The sequence below is a fragment of the Pimephales promelas genome, chromosome 3, assembly GCF_988280905.1.
Source record: "Pimephales promelas chromosome 3, fPimPro1.hap1.1, whole genome shotgun sequence".
Classification (NCBI taxonomy): Eukaryota; Metazoa; Chordata; class Actinopteri; order Cypriniformes; family Leuciscidae; genus Pimephales; species Pimephales promelas.
In genome coordinates this window covers 32824165-32848529 of record NC_142771.1, presented here as the reverse complement: position 1 = coordinate 32848529, position 24365 = coordinate 32824165, and the positions used below count along the sequence as shown (strand labels likewise).

The window sequence follows — 24365 nt, the reverse complement described above, 5'->3', positions numbered from 1 at the left end:
TAACTTCTACTTCACATTGAGTGAAGTTGCATTTTTTTTTTTTATTTCCTCTCTGTGTTTAACATGATTTCGCAACTCATGAATATTAACTTTTGGGCGTTTCACGGACTATTTATGGGCAACTATGGGCGTGGCATGAAGCCGCAAAAGCTGCGCTACATTTAGAACTGAATGTGATTTATTAAGGGAAAAATGCATAGGATGTGCGTGCGCACGGTTTTATAAACCCGAATATTTGTGTGCGTACGCACGTCCTATGTTTCATCCGTACGCCACTTCTGACGCAAATCCTACGCAAAGTTTTATAAATGAGGCCCCAGGGCTTGACATTTACACCCTTTAAATGCGGGTGGATTTCAGTGGTGGCGTGTAAGCGCAGTCACTCCTACTAGCCACTTTGGCGGCTTGAATTTTATATAATAGGTCCATACATTTTACAATTGTAGTCTTTTAAAAAGTCATCTGAAATAATAAACTAAGTTCAATCTAGTGTGAATCTATTGATTTCTCATACACGATGATACTGAAATGTCTGAAAGCAGGATACACAATACCAGCTGCAAGTTCTCACTCTCTAATCTCTCCGACAGCGAGTTGACACACAAACCCACGTCCCTTTACACACGCGTTTCATTTTCTCTGGACGAATATTGTTGGTGTTGAAGGGCTTGAATTTCGGTGAGGGATTGTGTGTATTGAGCAACTTTTTATTATTTCTCGCAGATTTTGTCCTCGCACCCAAAGAGACAAATCTGTATAAAACAGTATAATGGTCATAATTACATTTAATCACAGTATAATGGTGCATCAGGTCTTAAAGTGACAGCAGCCTAATATACCGGCTGCCAAATTATGAGATAAAATTAAAACTATCTTTATAGTTTTTAAGATGGTGTTGAAAGCAAAAGCTTGTATTATCATTTCATCTGCATCCATTGCAAATGGTGTTGTTTTTACTTCCTTTTTGCCTTATGCTTTTCCGGGTCAGTACGTCGACCTTGGGTTGTTTCGCCAAGTGTATAAACGCAGATATCGGATATGGGTGTTTTTTTAAAAGAAAATGTAAGCTGGTCGTCAAAAAGAATCAGATATAGTCAACAAATCAGAACTGGACTTCAAGACCTGCAGTGTAAACGAGGTCTTGAATAAGAGTGCTTACCCATCATTTTCTGAGTGATGGGAGGAGCTTTAGAAGTAGATTGGGGAAGAGAAAATGACAATGAGTGCTGTTTCCTCTAAAACTCACTGTCATGATGGTTGAGCACATTCTGGGTGGCTCCTAAGAGGTTAGTCAAAGGATCCCAGCCTCAAGCCTCCGTGATATTCAGGATATGATGTCATATTGCTCATGCTCCGCCCACAACCACTGACGGACTGTCCCGTGTTAGCATATTTCCGCCCTCAGCCATTTGTATACTGTCCACCAAGGCAAGACTTCAAGTCTCTTGTGTCGACACGCCCCATGGAAGAGAGGGGAAGGGTCGGCAGTTGCTCATTATCATTTAAAGAGACATGCACCGAAACGGGGAGCTGTTTTTGAGGAGGTAAAAGGGTGTTGTTTTACACAACATTGAGGAATTTTAACCAAAGTATGGTAAATATCAATGACATCAGATGACTACTTTAAGAAGCTGCACTGTTTGAGGTGTCAGTTTTAATGTGGGATTAACTACATGCCAAAGTTTAATATTTAGGATTAGGGGTTTTAGAAAGTCCAATTCCAAGAGCAATGCTTGATTTAACAAACACCACTACAAAATAATTTCATCCATTGCATGCCATACCTAAGAAGGAACAATAAAGACATTAGAGTTAAAGAGAAAAATGTTCTCAGTCAAGTTCACAGGGGAGGAGGGACAGCTGTGACAGCGTCACATGTTGTTGAAACATTGTTTCTGTGCATTTTGAAAAAAACAAAATGGGATTTTGACTTTTTTTTAACATTTTAACAGCTGCTCATCACCCATCAAAACACTCCACTTGCTCACCTCCTGTAGTGGAGCGTATAGGCCAGGCTGTTTGCAGCCGATGGCAGTGGGTGGTTTGGGGGGCCATTGTGTTTTTGAGTGGTGACTGGTGAGGCTAACATGGACTCTTTCTGTGCGGTTCTGACACACAGGGCCTGAGAAAGTTTCTGACGTCCTGACCAGCCCTACAAGAACACTGTACCCACAAGCACTCATGTCATGACCAGCAACCCTTGAGGAATTTGTGTTTCTCACACTCTAATGTCAAGTGGGAAGTCTCCCTACAAGCATTCCCACAGTTCCTCAGCAACTGGCTGACCAGGAGCTATAGAGGTCAGAGGGAAAGAAGAAAGATGGCTTCTTTTTTAGCCTGCGGCTCACACCAGGGGACGTTTTATGGCACTTTTAATGAAGTCGTTGGACAGTAATTTCACCTTAAATTATTCAGACCTGTTATTTTGTGTGTCCTTGAAGAATATCCCAATAAACACAGCTTTAGCACTTTGATTTACAGGAGACATTCTGCCTAGACTGGTCTATACTCTGGTCAACTCATTGTACTGTGTCTTTTCAATGAATGTGAAATCACTTTGAATGTGTGTGTTAGCTCTGGCCACCCATCCAGGGCGTTTGCTTGGCCTGAAACCCTAAAAAGCAAAAGTGGTTTGGGGAATGGATAGATAAGGTGTGATATCACTCACATACAGCTACCTCTTTTCCAGGAAATAAATGTTTATTTTATTATTATTATTTTGCATGATAACTATACATTCATTAGTTTATTAGTTTAATAAATAATCTTAATAAAAGAACTACGTATATTACATAATTAAAATTAAATAAAATATTCAACAAATGAATTAATGAGGGTTGTCAAACAATTCAAAATTTCAATCTAATTAATTACACAATGTGGCGATAATTAATCTACTTAATCGCAAATTAATAGCACATCAAATTTGTCTGATAAATTACCCCCAAATAAAATTTAAAGTCATTATAAGAAAAGCATCAAATAGACATTACAAAAATCAGCTTTAGAAACTTTTTTTAGGATGAACTATACAGTTTTTTAATAACATGGAAATATTAACTTTTTATTTATAGAACTGTTGTATAAAATCAATATCACATTTGGACTCTTGCTCTTCGGGACACAAATAGCACTTTGTTAATTGTGTGATATTGGACAAACCCAAACGTTGGGATAAAAATGTAATTAAAAAATGTAAACCAATGGCTGGGTTTGTCCATATTTGACCCAAAGTTGGGTTAAAACATATATATATATATATATATATATATATAGTTATTTTTAGAGTATTTATTTTGGCTACTTTTTAACAACATATCAAACACTGAAGTTGATATCATGATTAACAAAAAGAGGTGCATATTTCCATTTCCATGTGTACAAAGCATACACAAAAAAGATTCAAAAAGAGAAAATTGTAGGTTTTAATTTTTTTTTTACCTGTCAGTGTATTGAAATATTGGCTTATTTCTTAAAATGTGTAAAGTTCTGTTTTTGCAATTATCATTATGGAACTTTGGCATCAGACCTCATAAATATATAAGCCTCTATGTAACCCTGAGGGCTCCTCAGAACCTGAACAAGTTCATTAGAACCGTATTGTGTTGTGTATTTTAGTTCACAACAGGTCGGATAAGAAGTTCAAAGCCATTATGCAGAATATCGCCACCAACTGAGTCATGTTATGATGAACCACATGTCCTTGGTGTTCACTTGTTCCACTGCCCCCAGGCTTCACTTAACAATAGGTATTCAGTTGTTGTACTTTCAGTAGCACAAGGCCAAGTCTGATAATCAGTGTGAAGGATTGAACAGAAGTTCATCCACTGTGCTCTTGAGCAAGACAATAAGCTTCAGTGAGAACCTCTCTCTGTAATGAGTAAACCAAGTCTGTAATGGTGTAAAGCCATCAGCTCAATGGCAAATTTGAACTCATTTATTCATTTAGCCCTGGAACTAATTCTTTTGGTTTATTTGTCTGAATTATTCTATGATAAAGGTCTATCATGCTTACTATCAAGCTTTGAAGAAGCTTTAAAGGCTTTGAAATGCTAATGGTCTAAGTGTCTTTTCCAACAGCTTGATATAAATTGAATGTGCCAAGTTGTGCATTAGCCGAACAGTGAGAAGTTCCAGTGACCTCCAAATGAACCAAGACTACATCCATGGCAACCAGGGTCATTCTTTTTCTTTCTCTGCCGGTGGTCATGGCTACCATGTTCTTTGTTACTTCACTGATCATGAAAGACATCAAAGGGGAGGAGCTGTGGACACTTTGGCTCGACGACTGACCACTTGACCGGCAAATGCCCGGCTTTTGAAAGTCATGATAGGAAATGAAGTATAGATTACTGCAGTGTGGTGTCACTGGATCTTGAAGGAGGGGAGGGGGGGGGGGGGCACTGCTGTATTAAGCCTCTGATGGTATTAGTGCATCACAGGAGAGGAACAGACGTAAGCAAACACAAGTGCGGTGGTCCTTCACATTCAATTAAACCTTGTGCTGAGTAAGCCTGTGCTTCTCTTTGCTTACGCTTGTCCTTACTTTAGATCGAAAACCTATAGAAGAGCAACTAATGAGAGGTGTTTAAATTAGGATAGACAAGTTCAAGTCCTGAAGTCTCTGTTACATCCCATTCTTTATGATGTGTGACTATATGACTCAAGCTATGCTACGTTAACTAATTGTTGTCTAAGGAATTTCGTAACTTAGTTTAATGAGAAATTTAAGCCAGAATGTTATGCCAGAAAATAGCTAATCAACATCTTTGGGTGTAAATGGTCAAAAGAAACATTCAAGGATTAGTCAACATACAAAGTAAATCGCTCTGTGACGCACAAATGTTGTAGTTTTGAAGAAATGTACTGGTTGATCTTTATCATGTAGTGAATGAGGACTTTCAAGCATCCAAATAGAATCATAAAAGTCTATATGATTCATAGATAGATGTCGCCTTGGGGTTCTAAGCATGCGTCAAAACTGCTGCCATCTTGGAGCAGGGGTCTTGTCATGGGAAGTAGCAAGGTAACGTTGCTGTCTCCGCCTGTACTCCGAATTCATAGATTTCTGGACTTTTATTCTGCGTATGGATGTTTACACAAACGAAATCGTAACTAGGAAGAATTTAAAAAAAAAAAGTTTTATTTAGTGCTGTCAAACGATTAAAATATTTAATTGCGATTAATCACATAAATGTCATAGTTAACTCACGATTTTTATCTATTCTAAATGTCTCTTGATTTCTTTTTGTCCCGTTATTTTTTCTCATTTTAATGCTCTTATCAACACGGAAAAGTGGATCGGCTTGCTTTGTGCAATTGTTTTTATTGAAAACAACATTGGCATACTGTGTTCAAATACAAACTAATATTCTCACTTGGAGCAAATAATCTCTCACACAATGTAACACTGTCCATCAATAAAAGGGTGAAAGAAATACTGACAAGGTCTTGATATTGACGAGGGGGCGGAGAATTCACATCATCTGTGAGTGTGTGTGCTTGGCCATCATCAAGTGGTATTTCAGACTGGACGTGCTGCTATGATGATAGATCAGTTCACAACGACAAAACACAGATCACTTTGGAACCATTTGGCAACTTTTTAAAAGTAAACTTTCCATCCAGAATCTTATTGTCATCAATTTCGGTGTCTCGCGCTCGTCATCCACTCAAAACGTAACGTTAACCAACTATTTGGCCGGCTCGCAAGCCCAAACGTGTGTGTGTGGCGTGCCTGTTGTTTTGTTTACGGTCTAGCTAGATCCGCTTGCGCTTTGGTCGACGAAGCAACAAAACGTCCAAAAGCATGAGAAAAAACACTACAAAGTTTGCTAGGCCAAAAAGGCTGTTAATCACGCAATTAAAAATTTTATGCTGTTAAAATAGGTTTGCGTTAACGCCGTTAATAACACGACAGCCCTAGTTTTATTATTTTCTCTGGACTCAATGACATGTCTGACCATTGGAACAAACCAAAACAAAAAAAAACTAGAAAATCGCATTCATGACAATTTATGGGGATTTTATTTCCGTTAGACATTTGCCTACATTGACGCTTACGCATTAAAGAGGAGGGGCTCCCCTTTGCCATGATGGCGGCTCTATTGACGCATTCGTTCCAATAAACTGCCGTAGCCAAGGCTCTACATTGTTTGAACGCACAACATTGTTTGGCCGACGCAGCGTTTACCCACCGAAAGTCCAACTACTCCCATTTAACAAACAAACAACGACACGCAAACAAAACACAAGACACGAACAGTGTGTGTGTGTGTGTGAAATGATCATGTATGCAACTGGACTTAAGGGAGATGTGGCATGGAGAAATGACCGTGAACCATCGGACCGCCGTGTGCACCCGCGGTGCCGATGACCAAAACAACAGGTCAGGATGGGGAAAAAAGAGTGAATGGAGTATGTATGAGAGTGTATTTGTGTGTGCGTGGCAGTGCTGCTCCCTCAGCGGTGACGACCCGACAGCTTTGTCACAACTTTGCATCATTTCTGAAAATCTTTCTGAAAACTAAAAAAAAAACTTTATTATTAAAGTTTATGAAAGTTATTGAGCTGAATTCATAGAGGTTTAGACCAACATGGGGGTAAGTAAATGATGACTGATTTTATTTTTTATTTTTGGGTGACAGGAACAGGGTGTGTGAGGTTTTCTTGCTGGAACAGTGATGTGCGTGTGAGGAGACTGCAGAAAAAGGAGGCAGAACGTCTCAGAATACAGAGCTGTAGGCATAAACAGAGGGTTGATGTGGCCCAGCCTCACCACAATAATGGGTACTCTGCAGTTCCCCCTTCGCTCCACCCAGAAGAACAAACATCCACCGCATTAGAGTGCTCCCAAAATGAACATCTCGGGATTCAGAAAATGCTCCCAAAGTGGGTTGACGTCACTCCCAGACCATCCCCTACTTTTGTTGTGAAGGCCTTTCTGAATTTCATTGAGTGGAGCCCAAATTTGGCTGAGGGCAGGGAAAACAAATGAGTCCGCCAATCTGATGTAATTCGATTCTACCAAAGGAAGATAGCCAACCTTAGCTAATTAATTGCACAAGCTAAAGGCCCCCGAGACTATGAAACGTGTGGACTGTTTGGCTCCTCTCTACGACACTGGCTTTACGCCATTCTGTTTCAGAAAACAATATCAACAGCAGAAACACAAGGACGAGGGAAAGAAATCAGATTAGGAGATTCATGCGATTCCCTGCCAGCATATCTCTGGACAGAACAGTTCCAGAAATACTCAAAAAAGCAAGTCTCCAAGCACCAACAGTCTTCATACAGTATGTGTAAACTCCTAGGGGGGCCACATATTGAAATGCCAAGCTCGATGCATACAATGTAATGCTTGTATTCAGGATTGACTTGTTCCCACTTCCCAACCCTGATACTCTGTGTCAGCTGCTCTTTGTAATTTTCATCATGAGTTCTGTTGAATACTGTTTGACTAGATGCACAGTGTTTAATGGGTCTTTGTTACATACTGTATATTAGTACTGGAGTCTTCCCTTTCCATAAAAGGTCCCAACATATTGTTTCAGTCAGAGGCATTTCTAGTGTTTAATTTGTAGGCTACATGGGTAGAGACCCTTTATTTTTGATTTGGATTTAAATTGGATTTAAATTGTGTCTGCCTGCAGTAAAGAATCGTTTACAAGCTGCGGTCCAATAAAGGCCTGATTTGTCAACGGCAAATAATGAAAGACATATGCCAGTTTTGTTTGCTATAACGGATTGTATTCACCTCATTTTGTGCTATTTTTTTCTCGTTAAGTATCGGCTAAAGTATCCCGTTATTTTTTCGCCGTGAGAAACCACTGCAAATGATTCAGTGTGTGAGTAAACTGAACAAATGAATCAAACTGAATCTCGAACAAACGATCCGGGATATTCAGTTGTAAATCTGACATCGCTAGGTTTGACTTGATTACTAAAAAAATATTATCAGGGAAATTTCTGTACAGTTTTCTCAATTGATAGACAATGATTTATCAGTAATAATTTAGTAAGTCACAGCAGTATTTCGTTGGGGCCCTTATTCATCATCTGGTGTCGTTTAAAGCCCTTTGAAGCTGCACTGAAACTCTCATTTGGACCTTGAACCGTTTGGTTTCCAATGAAGTCCATTATATGGAGAAAATCCTGGAATGTTTTTATCAAAAACCATAATTTCTTTTCGACTGAAGAAAGAAATACGTGGACATCTTGGATGACATGGGGGTGAGTAAATTATCAGCAAAAGTGTTTTAAAAAGTGAACTACTCCTTTAAATCCTAAATTCTCAAAATAGCAAATTAACATTTGTACGATTACAGAAAATCACACTCAAAACAAGAAGGTCCCTGGTTCGAGTCCCAGCTAAGTTTTGCGCGGGTTTCCAACAAAATCCAAAGACATGCAGGACATATTTGCCATCTATCCAGGATGTTTACCTCTCTATGACCTAAGATGCTGTAGCATCCTTGCGATCCTACATTGGACAAGTGGTGTGGAAAATGTATTGTTTTGACAACCTGGTCAACTGGAAAAACAGACATAGATGACGACTTTTCGCCATGTTGGTGCTTAACGATTTGGTCTCCTAATAGGGCCATAGTTAGAATAGCAACCTATACCTTCGTTTTTCTTGTTGCACACTCACTGTATTTTCTTTCACTTCACCAGAGATGACTCTGCGCTTTCAGAAGTCCTCCGAGGCGAGAGGGACAGGGACGGTGGAACGGGGTTGAGCGAAGCCTCCACAGCCAGTCCAGCTGCATTCCTCAAGGGCGAGTTGTCCAATATCATTCTGCTCCCTTTGACAGGAGCTCTGGCAGCCACAAAGGAGTCTCTGTGTCGGTCTATCCTCACCCCAGCTCTCCCAACCTTCCTTTCTGAACTGCTTAATTACCCTGACGCCACTTCCAATCTGCAGCCCACCTGTGGCCTTCTGCCAAAGGTCCTTTCAACAGGTGCCTCTTTCCAACTTTTATCTGTGGGATTCTAATTACGTGCTCTCGTACAAAGCAAGACTTTTCTATTGTTAGCGTGATTTTAATGGGGTAGTCCGATTTCTTCGATGCCGTCTTTAAATTCGGTGAGCGATACAAAACTTTTTTGTTTTAAGAGCGGATCAGATTTCTGTGCCTTTGAAGGCATTTGCTTTGACTTGCTGGAAAATCTGGAAGTTCCCCGTGAGAGGAGTTCGGCTTCTAGTCAACATGTTTTAACATGAGAGACGTAAAGCGAACCCTGCTGTTAATGACGGCCCTGCATGCATAAATCTCGAATGGAAACACATCCCCTCTGATATCATTACTAATCCTGAGGTGAAGGAAGCAGAGGAGCGTGCAGGTGTAACTATGTGGTGGGGCCGCAGGGAGTTGGCCTGCTATTGATGAAACTCTTTACTGCTACATTTCTGTGGGAGGATTAGGGCTGTGTGAGAATAGATAAGCGATGTGAGATCAGAGCGCTGTTAAACATACCTGACAGAGCCAGATCCAAACTTAGACCCACCCCTGAACACATACCTTTGCCAGCATTCCTCACTCTCCTTCTTAGGCCCCTTCACTAAAAAAACAATCCAGAAAAACAAATACACTAAACACCTGTCAATCTTTTATTTATGTAAGTGAAGTGATCATGTGCTACAACTAGCATCACAAAACGTAATTACAAAAACAAAGCTGTTTTTAAACAGGCTTCTCAAACTCACACTATTGGTTGAGCCAGGGTTGCTGTGTAGTTTAACAAAGCAATGGATGATTTCGAAATACCATACAGTACTAGCATGATCCTACTCCTCATATTTCTGCCATATGCTGGAAGTACGTATATTTTCAATATTTGGCAGATATGTCAGGAGTGGTATGCTAGTATGCTGTTTTGAATTTAGCTAAATATGAGTGAATTTAGCTGAGTATGGGTGAAAAGCAGTATGTCAGAATTCACAGATGACCTACTACAGTACTTCCAGTGTGCTTTTGAAGTCAGCGTCTACACTGGACACTTTACTATCCCATGAGGCCACAGGAAAGGAGTTGTGTATGGCCAACCCGATCACACTAAATGCGTCTTTATAGCAAGCATGTGTATTGTCGTGTAATTTATACGCTAAAGTAAGTTTTTACGTGCATACACTCTAAAAAATTGCTGGGTTGTTTTTAACCCAACTTTGGGTCAGATATGGACAAACCCAGCCATTGGGTTAAATTTTTTAATTACATTTTTAACACAACGTTTGGGTTTGTCCATATTTGACCCAAAGTTGGGTTAAAACAACCCAGCATTTTTAGAGTGTTTGATGCGCATTGGTTGGTTAGGGTAGGTTTAGGTGTGGGAAGCATGTGTATTATACGTTTGGGTATAATTAGTGGTGTGGGGTGCGTGTGTATTACACGCAAATGAACTGCGTATCATATGCATGTAAAAACTCATTTTCGCATATAAATTACACGACAATATACGATGCATGTTAAAGAGACGCATTTACGTGAGAACAGGCTGGTATGGCAGGGAAACAATGTATTTCTATTTTAGCCAGTGTTTTGATAGCATGGTTTACACATTTCTGTGAAATTAATCTATATTTATTTTATAGTTGTCTCCTCTCTCACATTGTAAAAAAGATTGGAAAACACATCAAATTTCCATTTGGAAGTGAGCATCCCTCTGCTCTGCTCACTCTGAAGAACAGAGCCCTTGAAGTGGGGACTTTGGAGGGAGAAGGTCACTTGTGTGTCATAATGAAGCCATTTGGCTTAATAATGAACTGCTGCATTTGAAATTGCATATTGTCTGAGTACATACTAAATCTGAATTTGAATTTACTTTGCGACCGTTAAAAACACGAAAGAAAGACAAAATTTTACATATAAAATGCATATAAAGGCAATGTCTCCCTTCAAACCTGTTGCAGTCTTCAATCCAGTCACACTGTTCTCAACACTGTCACATTAATATTTTTGGGAAAAAATAGATGATTAAAAATTATGGAATTTATTGCTGATTAACACCTGACATGTTATGGGCTAACGCAATAAAATGGGATTTTGAGTTAAACATTACAGTAAAAATAAACAACAGTAAATTTAACATTTAAAAAGGGAGAGAGAGACCTTAACTTCAATTCCATGAAAATGTGAAAATAATCATAAATGTTACAAGTGTAGTTGTTTGAGGCATAGAGCGGTAAGCTAGATGTTTGTTTTATACCAAGTTTTGTATAAAATCTATTTTTAATTCAATAAAAATTACTTTTTGTCCATTTGTTTAGAATGAAAGGTGTTTAAATATGAAAAAGAAACAACAACAAAAAAAAAACTGAAAATAATAAAATGTCTTTAATGCCTGAGGTGGGAAAATATGATTTGATGGAGGTTTGATATGTAATGATGCGGTATATGAAAATTAACTATATGTATTTAAAAAAAAAATAAATACAAGTTGAAATTTTACCAAAGGATAGTATGAACCCAGGTAGTATGAACCCAGACAGTAACATAGTGTCTGCCCAGATCCGGCCCACATCTGGTACACAAGGAATGCACACAGCCCTGTTGTTTGCATACTGTATAGTAGGGAAGTATTACATTTCGGAGGCAGCGAACGTAATTTCCTCATTGTCTTCACCAGGAATTTATCCATAACAACACAATTTATTATGATTGCTGTTAATATTATTGACCTATGGCTAAGCCACGCCCTCAAACGCGATGAGCCAATCATAGCGCGCAGCTAACTCACACATTCTCTGCTTCCACGTCCATTGAAATGCATTACAGTTATTCAGTTTTGATTCGTTTTTTCTTGTCATTTTAAGTTTAAAATGGTCAAACAGTGTGCATGGGGTATATGTAACCCCGACACTAGGTTTCCGAGAGGCTGGGCGACAGTGTGTATTTTTTTTTTTTACCCTTTTCCAAGCCACATCTCAACTGAGATAAGTGACTGCTCTGGATTAAGTTATGCGATTAAGTTGAGGTAGACCACAACACCAACTAAACGTGGATAAATTAAACTAGGATGTCTACATCTGATCTAAGTTAAGTCAACAATGTATTTGAATGTTATCTTTAAAATCTCTAGCGTAACGTTAGGCTAACGTTTGCCTAACATTAGAAAACATTAACGTTAGCTTCTAGCTGCGTTGTACATCATGTCACTTAGCTTCATTAACGTATCTGTAAATAACCGTTATCAATGTTGTGCTGAATGATTCATGTAAATACTGTAGCACCAAACGGTGATGGCAACGATACACGGTTTATCACGTTTACACTGTACATTTTTGCCTGGAACTGAAGCTTTTCATTAACCTTCTCAACAATAAAATGATTAATATAACCCTCTTAGGCATAGTTAATACCCTTTAGATGACTCATCGAGATGATATATAATCTTTCTGTCTCCAAAAATCACCAATTGCTTCCTGTGAAATGTCTCCTACTGTGACAGCTGCCATAGCGCCTGTCCCCGAATGTTGACTGTTTGTCCGAGTGAGTGGAGGGGGTGTGGCTTAGCCATAGGTGAATTGTTGCAAATACACATTCATTTTCTAATTAAGTTTTTTTTATACATTTACTTGAAATGACTATCGCATGTACCCCTTTCTAATGGACTTGTAGTAGGACCCCTTGCCAATGGATTCTGTTGATCAACACATCAATGGCGTCCCCTTCCTGAAGGGCCCTTCAAGGGCACACAACTTCGGTTATGCACTACGCACTACATAATGCAATTTTAATGGAGTTTGCTTGATGCACACAGTGCTTTGAGGATGCTATCACATTTTTATGCTAACGCATTCCAAAACTAATCTGTAAGTGTTATTATTTCAAAACGGTTTTAATTTTTTTTTTGCGTAACAGTTTCACAACATTTATTCCGTTGGCATTCAAAACGAGTAAATGCATTTTCATTAATGTTTGCAAACTGAGGGATGAAGTTATGTTCTGTGCTAATCATTAGCATCTGCAGCATTAACTTTAAGCAATGAAATTAAACTTTCCAAATGAGTCGAAACGAAACAAAAAAGTGCTGATTCCCAAAATGTGGGAGTTTAGAGAATGTAGGCCTGCTTGTGTTTGCGTGCATAATGTTCAGCAGGGCGTGGGCGTTCCTATCAGCACATTCCATCTTATCAAACACGCTCTCGTTCTCTGCTTCTCATCAGTCATTCTATGTAATATTTATATAGGAATGACACTGGGTCTGCACTTCTCTCCTCATCTACCCTCTGTTCTTCATTAGCTTGCCTCTGCGGTACGGGACGGTTCCCCAGCAAGCTTGTACTCTGTAGAAGGCGTCCCAACCATCATGTGGCCCTCACACATGCACTAAGAAGCTCCCCCACAGAGCGATCCGCATCCAGGACAGTCTCTTCCCCGCCCCTGAGCGAGTGCTGAGGGGGGTTACCAAAGGCCTGTTGCGTCTGTCTCCTTTAAAAACACTACATACAGGAAGTTTGGGCTGGATGAGGACCATGTGTAAGGAGATGTCCATCATGAATAACATGTGTGACAAGTGGAATGGAAATGCTATTAGCCCTCCCCCCATCACCAGACACGAATAGGCCTGTTATGTGTTAATAATGTGATGTAATGGTCATGAGGATATAGCAGTTCCTGTACGTGATATCAGGGGATCTCGTCTATATCCTCCCAGAACATCTGAATGAACGTGCGAGTGAAACAAGCGCTTTAAGGGAATGAGTGAGTCAACGAGCAAACAAGAACAGAAATCATGTGCTCTTTTTCAAATCTTAGTTGACTGCCCACAGAGGCAGCATTTAAAGGCACACTATGCAGGAATTATGTTTTTGTCAAACAGCGACCCCTAGAGTCCCTGAGGAGTACTTGTATTTAACGTTGTCGTAAATACCACTCATGCAGAGAGTCTCTGCACTCACGTGATACCCCTTTGAAATTGTTATATTAAAGAGTTAGTTCACTCAAAAATGAAAATTCTGTCAGTATTTACTCACCCTCATGTTGTTCCAACCCCGTAAGACCTTCGTTCATCTTCGGAACACAAATTAAGATGTTTAAGATATTAAGATCGCTCCTGCATACTAGTCCATAGGCTTCTTGAGGGAATGACTTGCTGTCCTCGAAAAGTCGTTAAAGACATCGTTAAAATAGTCCAAGTGACTACAGGGGCTCAATCTTAACTTTATCAAACGACGAGAACACTTTTATGAGCAAAAAAACAACAAAAATAACAACTTTATTTCAACTATTCGTTTATTTCTCCCTCCGCGCGAGTCAGGTTACTAGTTTAATAGCGTAAGCTTCTGTTATTGTACGTCACACACATCACACACATGACCAGCGTTGGCCAATAGTGAGCCTACGTGTGACGTAGCTTTACGCAATCACACTACGTTAACTGACTACAGGCCCATGGAAAAGGAAGTGAATAGTTGAAATAAAGTCGTTATTTTTGTTTGTTTTTGCGCACAAAAAGTGTTCTCGTCGTTTGATAAAGTTAAAATTGAGCCACTGTAGTCACTTGGATTATTTTAACGATGTCTTTAATGACTTTTCGATGCCAGCAAGAGTCATTCCCTCAAGAAGCCTATGGACTAGTATGCAGGAGCGATCTTAATATTTTAAATATCTTAATTTGTGTTCCGAAGATGAACGAAGGTCTTACGGGGTTGGAACAACATGAGGGTGAGTAAATACTGACAGAATTTTCATTTTTGGGTGAACTAACCTTTTAAGGTACAAATCTTGCATAGTGTGCCTTTAAATAAGAGATCTAGGGGGTGTTTATTGGTAGGCCTACTATGATATTAGACTACATAGCCTATAATAAAAGATAATGAATTTCAAACCTGAACCAAACATTTTTTTTTCAAAGATCAACAGTCTGTCATTAGTCTTTAGTCTGCAACTGTTGTGGTTCCAAAACACCAGCCATGTCAACGAAACGAATTAATTAAAATTTTCTTATTTAAATTTGCGCCTATATCTTTGTAGAACTTTAAAAAAAGAAACAGAAAAGATGCTGCAGCCAATGAGCCGCTGGCGGGGGCCGACTCAACCTCCACGGACAGTTTTTAATATTTTATCAGACAATAACTACTCAAGATTTTGCTTTAGTATAATTTAAATTAATAAGGACCAGATTCAGGATTTCGGGACTGTCCCGAATTTTTCGGGATGTCTGTTCAAGTGAAGCCTGACCGAGTGGGACTCTTGGTTCCTCACATGGTCAGATTTTCTTTTCCTTTTCATAGTCTCTTGTCGTGATGTCATGTCGTGATTCTTGCGAGATTTGTCGGGGGTGCTCCTCTCAAACTTGCACTGCTGGTTTTTACAGCGGCGTCCACCCCAAGCTTTACTACCAGGTTGATTCGCCCTGTGAGTTTGTTTACCACCAAAATGACTTTGCAGCTGTTATATTAAGGTACAATTCTTGCATAGTGTGCCTTTAAATGAAGCACTGCATATATTCTCTGTGGAGTAGGCAATCCCAGAATACACCACCAACAGTTCCCTTGTGGAAAAGAAGTGCACTTGATTTTATTGTCACACTATAGTGTTGTTCAGTCAGGGTTTTGATGCTATTTGTGAGCCAAGTCTTCCACGCAGAGCTGTTCCCAATGTAGAGTGTTCAAAATCACTCGCCTAGGTTCCCATTATGGATGCTGCCTTATGAGACATCTGACAATGTAAGCCTGTTTTCTGCAGAACTGCTTTATAGATTAAATAACTCATTTATTAATTGATTATCCAAAAAAATAGAACTGAAGCAACACTGAACTGACTTCAGCTGAACAATGACTTTTATTTCCAGAGCTGCTGTACAGCCAATCATTGAATCATTTTCATATTATCACAGTAATGCTGCTTTGAAACAATCTGTATTGTATAAAGCACTAGTGTATGTAACTAAGGCGATTTGATTTGACTTGCAGTGAAAGGGCTCATTTAGAACAGTGACGGTCTGTAAATGTCATGCTAGGTCCAGTCAGGCCCACACACAGGTGCGACAGTCCAGAGCCTGACCACCAGCAGGACCCACTTAGAGCTTAACAGCCCATGGCTGGCTTTATGACACGCTGCCAGGACACAAACATGTGGAGAAGGAGACTACAAAAGTGGACCTTTCAGGTCAGTTTCCAGCACACGCTGATCTCAGAGCACAACTCAGTAGAGCAATGCTAGTGTGGATAATTCTACCATGATATATGCATACTATACAATTTAAGCTGTCGATATATATATATATATATATATATATATATGAAGAGTTCAGATGCAAAAGCCTCTAAGTGCCAATTGAAAATTTCTTCTAAAATGATTATTTTCATCAAGCTTGTATATTTAAGTTAATTCACTTAAGTAATTTCACTTAAATGGCAATGAAGATTACCTATTAATTTTCATTTAAGTGAAATTACTGAACTTAAATATACAAGCTTGATAAAAATGGTCATTTTAGAAGAAAATTTCAAATGGCATTTAGAGGCTTTTGCATCTGAACTCTTCATATATATATATATATATAATCGCAGTACAGTTATACTGTGTAAAATAAGACATATAACATCAATATTACTATAATAAACAATAATAAAATATTTCATACTTGTATACCTTTTTAGGGTGAAACATGACCGAGACATGTTTGTTGTGAGATTCACTCGCCTCAAACAGACGAAATGCATAAGCATTGTCTCGCTAAAGATGTTCTATGACCAGAATGCACATGCAAAGCTTTTACAATAGACCTTTAAGTCAATGCAGTATTACAATAAAACACCACGGCATCTTATTTTAGCAGTCTAATGATAGTCTACATTGTAAACAATATGAAGCAATGTTGCCATGCTAGTTTTGAACTAGGACTGCTAACTCAGATGTATAATAACTATGTATAATAACTGGAGTTAATAATTAGGTGTCATCTCTGTGCTCATAATTGATGCTGTAAAGCAACACAGATTAGCTTCCCACCTTTTCCAGTGGGCGTTATGCCATTTTATGATACTGTTATCTCTCCCTTAAAGAGCCCTTCAGTTTATAATTAACAACTCAAGGTTTTTTTTTTTTTTTTTTTTTTTAATGACTTACGTCTACTGTAAAATGACCCACCTCACCTCTTAATACGCCATCTTGTGTCTGGTCAAAGAACTAAAACTAGTGATACTGAAATCTGTGGGGACACCTGGTGGTGACTCCCTCCCTCAGTGATTTACTGTAATATTTTCACTTAGGTACCATGACAGACAGACAGACAGACATACAGACAGACAGACAGACAGACAGACAGACAGACAGACAGACAGACAGACAGACAGACAGACAGATAGATAGATATATATATATATATAGATAGATAGATAGATAGATAGATAGATAGATAGATAGACAGACAGACAGACAGACAGACAGTCAGACAGACAGACAGACAGACAGACATACAGATAGATAGATAGATAGATAGATAGACAGACAGACAGACAGACAGTCAGACAGACAGACAGACAGACAGACAGACAGATAGATAGATAGATAGATAGATAGAGTCTTTCTCTCTCAGCTTTCGATAGATAGATATCACACATGTTCGAATTTGTTACAGTTTATTTAAATTTTATGTTATTTTTAGGTAATTTTTATTTTAATTAATTGGTATTTAGGTAATTTTAGTTATGTTATAATATTGCCATCTATTGTTTTGATTTTTATTATTATTATATGTATTCCAATTGGCAATCTTGTATGATTTACAGTCATGCCAATAAAGCCGTTTTTAAATTTGAAATAGACACAGACAGACAGATAGACTTAAAGCAAACTATGCTTCACAACTAAATCCACCAAGATATTTAGTTTATGACTTGTGCAAGACGGGTATACAACTCTGCTACTGTTATGCATTTTAATGTAATGAGTAATCATTGTATTATATAGCAGAAGAGATCCTATTGTTATTTGTTGAGTACCTGGAATAACTCGTGAGGATCAGTTGCAGTGTCATTGAAAGCATGCAGTGATAATGAGGCTGAAGTCGGCTCTGCTGTTGAGATGAGATGTCACAACACCATCTGCGCAAACCGGGTCTCTCCGATTCAACTCGTTTTAATCATAAACACGTCTCTTTCTAATCGTTATCTCTTTATTGAACTCAGAGTGCACGCAGCCACACACGTGCATGCACACACACACCATATACACCATTACTGGAGTCACAAAGGAGACAGAGAGTTGCTGACAGTATCACATTCTCGAGCATCACACGTTTCAAGTGGAGCAGTAATATCAGTGTTGCCGGGTGCCGCGGTTATGTTTCAGCAGGCTTTGGCCTTCATTTGTTTGCGAGTGGCTCATTGCTGGTGGATTTCACTCACCAGGAGGTGAATAGCGCATGAGATGTGTGAAGGTCAGAAGTGGAGAGATGCTGCTGAGGAAAAGTTATAATAGCTGAACGGGAAGTTTCCTGCTGAGAGCTATTCATAATGTACAGATGGGGGGAGAAATGTGAAAGAAGAGTTCATAAAGCCAATAAACTCTCGCTTCTGTCACAAAAATAGCAAGACATTCAAAACGTGGTGGGCGAAAAGCCTTTGCGATGTGAAAAAGTCCTCGTTTTTTTTTTTTCTTTTGACCTAATCGTTTACTGGCAAAACAAGTAATTTGGCAGAGAAAATACAAGAGAACCATCTGAACACTAAACCCGTAAATTGAAGAACCACTTGGCATAAACGAATACATTCTTTAGGAAAGACGACATCTTACAGAAATGTTACGATAAAATCTCAACACAATCCAGTGTGATTCAAGGACAAATACTGAACATTCACCGTTTAAAGATAAAGGACTTTTCTTGAAAGTATTTTCCTTGATAAGAGCAAACAGAGAACACTTAATAAGGTAAACATCATCGTATCGGCTCTGCTGTATGAGTACATGGGAAAAAGTCGTCAAAATTCTGTTGCCTTTCTTGCTACACGTACAGGCCACATGCACACTGCAAAGTTTTGGGAGTGACAACTGCATTTAAATGTGGCACTGAATGTCTTCCATGTGTACGGAATACAGGAGTCACTTTTGGCATGATGATAACCATAGCAACAGTTTGGCTGTAAAAAAAACAGAGATGCCAACCTTTTCCATCTCAAATTGCTTGGGGAAATATTAAAGGGCAAATGAAAAAAGACATTGACATCCTCAGTATAAGGATGAACATGAGGGGCTGTATAAAACCATCGTGTGCGTTTTAGAATCACTTTAGGGGCTAATTGACTGTTTAACAGATTTTGGACATTATTAATTACATAAATGGTGATTAAAAGTTTGGAGTCAGTATGATTTTTTCCCCCCCAGAAGGGTGCAATATATTGATTATTAAATGTATAATGTCACAAAAGATTTCCATTTAAAATCTCTGCTGTACTTGTTATATTTCTATTCATTCAATTATTTGGGGAAAAAAAAAATCATGGTTTCTACAAAAAAATATGGAGGCACATTTTCAGCAATGTTTTCAGCATTGATAATCAGAAATGTGTTTTTTTTTTTTTATCAGCAAATCATCATATTAGAATAATTTCTGAAGGATCGTGACGCTGAAGAAAATTCAGCTTCACCATCACAATACCATTTTAAAATATATTGAAATAGAAAGCAGTCATTACGTTAACACTTTATAACAACTACATGCTAATAATCAGTTAATGATTGAGTAAAAATTAACTAGCTTGAGTAAACAGTAAATTTATCATTTTTTAAAGCATTAACAGACATTAATAAGCAGTTTATAAATACAGCTATAAATGCTTTCTTCTTGATTTAAAAGCACATCTATAATTTGTTTAATAATTGTATTTTCAGTGTTGTCAGTGTCAGTGGTTCATAAGATTACTTAGAGCGTGTAAGTAAATGATTAATAAACTATTTAAATGTAAATTCATACATCTTATTATTCAGACATATAGTGATGGTTACTTAGTGTGTTAATAAATGGTTTATTAACATATATTTATGCTGTAACTCTGGGTTAATTCGGGTAGTTATAAAGCATTTAGTTATGTTTGTGAGGACTATTCATGTCTTGTAAAGCATTTGTAAAGGAGATTTAAACGCTGTTAAATACTTCTATGTTCTGTATCACTGTGTTGTGTTTGTTACATTTTACTGTTTAGAAGATTAACGAGTCTTTAAATCTCCTTTATAAATGCTTTACAAGGCATGAACAGTCCTCACTTTTGATGAGCTCACAAACATAGCTAACTGACCACTGCTAAATTCTTTATAACTACCTGTATTTGCTACATTTACAACATTTACGATTTTGTTTGTCTGTTACGATTACGCGATTTTGACTCCTAAAATCTTGTTGTGTCGTGGACAAGACACATGTCAGACTACACGTTACTTCCTGACCAGTCATCGCATGACGATGTCATCGAGAAGGCGAAACTAGCAGCGAGTGACTTACGGAAACGAACGTAAAACAAACGAAGCGGTGAGTGTTGTATTGGCTGTAAAAAGTAAAAAACAAACAAACAGAGAAAACCCAACAATGGACACGTTCCTGGATTGCCCGAAGAGGACAGTATGGGCTGTCAATCCTCCAAAGAGAACTTGAGGTAAAATATTGTTATTTTTACTTTTAGTTTTAACGTTAGCACCATCGTCTCTCTTTCGTTTCGCCATTTTTGAAAGTTGTGTACAGAAAAGCTTCTGTGCTCCTATTGGTTAACCTCATACATGTGACTGAACCGTCGTGGACGACCGTTAAAAAAATTAAACATGCTAGTCTTTTTGTCTTGATGTCGTGAAGCATCGCAGAAGTGACGTAGGTTGTCGCCCACTACGACACACTATACGAGATGATACGATCGAATCTATCTGCGTCATTTACGAATCCCCACGACACCCTTCGTCAAACGGATCGTGCCAAAATCGGGCTAAAATCGTGTAATTTGAACCAGGCATTACACTTTTTAAGTGTTCTTATGAATGACTGACAACTCTTAAATAATGTAAATATTTCGAAATGATTAATTGATCATTAACAAAGAATTAAAATACAATTATTAAACGCATTATAGATGTGCTTTTAAATCAAGAAGAAAGCATTTATAGCTGTATTTATAAACTGCTTATTAATGTCTATTAATGCTTTATAAATGATGAATTAACTGTTTACTCATGCTTAACACCGTTTTGGGAAATTCACAATATTACTGTTTTTAGTTTATGTTGTATTCAAATAAAAAAAAAATATTGGTGAGCATAAGCAGACTGATCTCATGAAGTAGCGTGTGTATGACACGCCAATTCGTATTTCCATTTTTGGCGCGCTATCAAGACGCATAATCGCCTTTCAGCGTGTTTATGAACGCCGTTGACTTAACGTTATATAAATTACCTCAACCCCGTCCCTAAACCTAACCGTCACTGGGGTTAATGGCATTTATGACTTTTCCCTTACCATCCTAGGTAAAAAAAAGTTATGACTTACCTCAACCCCATCCCTAAACTTAACCGTCACTGGGGTTAATGGCATTTATGACTAGAGATTTGACTGCGTGTTCAGACACGCGGAATGACGTGGACGTTAATGGCGTAGACATATACGCATACACGCGGATAGCACAAAATGCGTGGAGATGACACGCCACCTGACTCGAAAGGGGCGTATATGTTTACGCAAAAGTCATGATGTCATGTTGGCATAAGAGACGTCTTTAAAAAACATTAAAAACAATTGTACCCGCTCCAAACATTTGAATTTTAGTAAGCATAAATCGGACATAATTTAGCTTTACTTGTAAAAAGCGTAAAAAATAGTGGTAAGAAGTGTCAAAGTTACCTTGTGTGTGCACCATTTTTCCACCCTGTAAATGTCAACTTTTCCTTTAGAGAAATTAATTTGAGAAATATTCTCCGAAAGCAATGTTTAAGACAAGGTTGGTTATAAAAAAAAAAGGATTTTGAGATATTTTGGCCTGAAACAAAAAATACTGCTTTAGAAAAGGATTATTTGTCTGCAGTGTGGACGTGGCCTTGCAAAACTGCTACATGTAAATAAATTCAGTTTCTTTTGTAGCATTTTTGAAAATCCTCAAGCAAACATCTAATTATTTCAAAGTTCAAGATTTTCAGAGTTCAAGTCACAATCTATAGCTCAGAAAAGCGTTTGAATCCAATACTACTGAGAAATGTTTCTTTCAAAATAGACCTTTCTACTACTAAATTCATACAATTCTATGAACAGCAAGCTCCATCAGAGGGCTTCAACATCAAAACACAGCACACATTGAGTGCTGAACAGTGATAAAATACTGATCTTTAAACATGATCATCATTTACCTCACCTGTTTTTCTTCTTCTGGACAACAGTGAAAAATACATTTAAAAGAGTTTGCATTTGAAGAGTAAACATAGTACAACAGGTAAAAAAGACCACCATCAGAAATACGTGCACTACAGGGGACACATTACTCTTCCTCCATTGACTTCTCAATCTCTTTGAGCTTTCGCACAAACTCTTGAGCCTCTTTGTCTCCCGTTCTCGCCTCCAGCATCTTCATGATGGGCTTCTCTGTATCAAAAGAAGAAATGAATCCATCAGTCGGGCGCGATACCGTGGGTGCTCCGGGGCTCGAGCCAGACTGCCAGTAATATTCATTTAAAATTAAACATTGCAGTTGGTGCTATTTGAAGCGTCTGACCCGTCTGTCACACTGTGATTTGATATCTCGCTGTCAGTCGCCTGCTCCATATCCTGTATCCACCAATCACAGCGTTTCTCGGGTGAAAACGCCTCTTTAGTGTGATTCTGCAGATTCCCGCTTCATTACCCACTATACAGTGACGTGCGTGTGTACGTGCGCGTTTGATAATTAGAATCAGATTTCAGAGTGAGAATGAAATGGACAGATTTGTGTGACATTGATTCATAATTTCCCACGAAGCTGATCGCGGTTAGTTAAACTTTTCATCTCCAATCCTGTCTATAGCCTTTTTGTGAAAAGTGGCGCTGTCCTGAGTTGAAAGATAGCCTTACGGCTTTATTATCAAGTAAATAGTGTGTGTTCGTGTCGGCTGCTGTCCATTTCCCAAGGTTCTGAAATGCAAGCATTTTTTGACTACTTTTTTTTTTTTTTTTTTTAAAGGGCGTGCGCCCATGAGCACCCACGGAGGAAAACATAAATCGGCGCCTATGTTGAGGTGGCAGACCCTCTCGAAAGGGAATGACACATGTAATTGGAAATCTTTTCAAGAGGACAGGCTGCAACAGATACTAAACACCAAGCGATGCTGACAAAACAATGAAATCCAACCAGTACACTACTTCTTTTTCTCTCTGAAATCTTGACATAAAATGTCAAATTTACTGTAAAACTCAGTAAATTGGGCTCAAACCTGTTTCTACATAGTAGAAACTGTTCTACGATTGTTTTTACAAGATATGTATGCGAACTTGGGATTTTCTTCAAAGGCTGACTTTCAAAGTTCAAGAATTCAAGAATAAGTGTAGAAATGATCTGTTATTGAGAATTGTGAACATAATTGACCTTTCGCCGGCCCCTCCCACAAAATGGCCATTGTCCAATCACACATCATAGCAACCGTTACTGTGTGAGCTGTTCCGTCAAACAGTAAGCGGTGCGCCCACGGCGTTAGTAAATCGGACAGATGATACCCCGAGAGATTGTCTGGAGAAGTTGTGTTTTTTCCCTTTCCAAAGCCCAAAACACAACGCGAGCGGTGCCTAAGATGTATTAAACAGTGTGGACGCCCCAATTCCAGTTAAATGTGTCGAACATGGTTAACTCGTCTCGCGTGCAGCGTGCGTGCGACTGAGATTAGTCAAAGAAGCACGGAGAAAGCAGATCAAGAGGATCCACAAAGGACTTACTGTACATTTTCTAAAGGGTTGTTGTTAACATACCATGATATTCTCTGGGAAAATGAGCAGCAGTCAGCTAAGTTAGCAGTGCAACACCGTAGACTACAGTTTAGAGGACGTTCGCAACGGGGAAAGCATGAAGCTTACATGACAACATCAGTTCATATATCAATATCGTAACGAATAGAAATGACCTTAAATAACGTATGGTTCTCTGCCTCTTTCCGTCTCTTATGCATAACGTTAGTTACTTTTTAAACTAGTTTTACTTTTTTTTTCAGCATGAGCATGACACGCAATCGGTTGCTGTGGTAATGAACAACCTGCTTGTTAAAGCGAACGTGCTACTCCTGTATCGGAGGCAAAATGAATAAATATGCAGCGCAAGTTATATATTTCGAACTCCAAACAATTAGCCACTGAACCAGTTTATAAAATCTTCAAGGCTGTGCTGGTTGCATTTGAGGTAACTTAGCATGGTCATGGGGTTTTTC

The 24365-nt window shown here is 38.5% G+C and overlaps 1 protein-coding gene across 2 annotated transcripts in view; it reads right to left on the bottom strand.

Annotated features, from left to right (window-relative positions):
- Positions 1-18108: 18108 nt before the first annotated feature.
- The window catches only part of baiap3 (BAI1 associated protein 3), a 66892-nt gene continuing 60635 nt past the window's right edge, over positions 18109-24365 (bottom strand). For both annotated transcript variants that reach the window (XM_039687858.2, XM_089128754.1), the window contains one exon: positions 18109-22560. In XM_039687858.2, the coding sequence (XP_039543792.2) occupies positions 22457-22560 (104 nt within the window). In that variant the 3' untranslated portion in view covers positions 18109-22456. The remainder of the gene's footprint in view (positions 22561-24365) is intronic.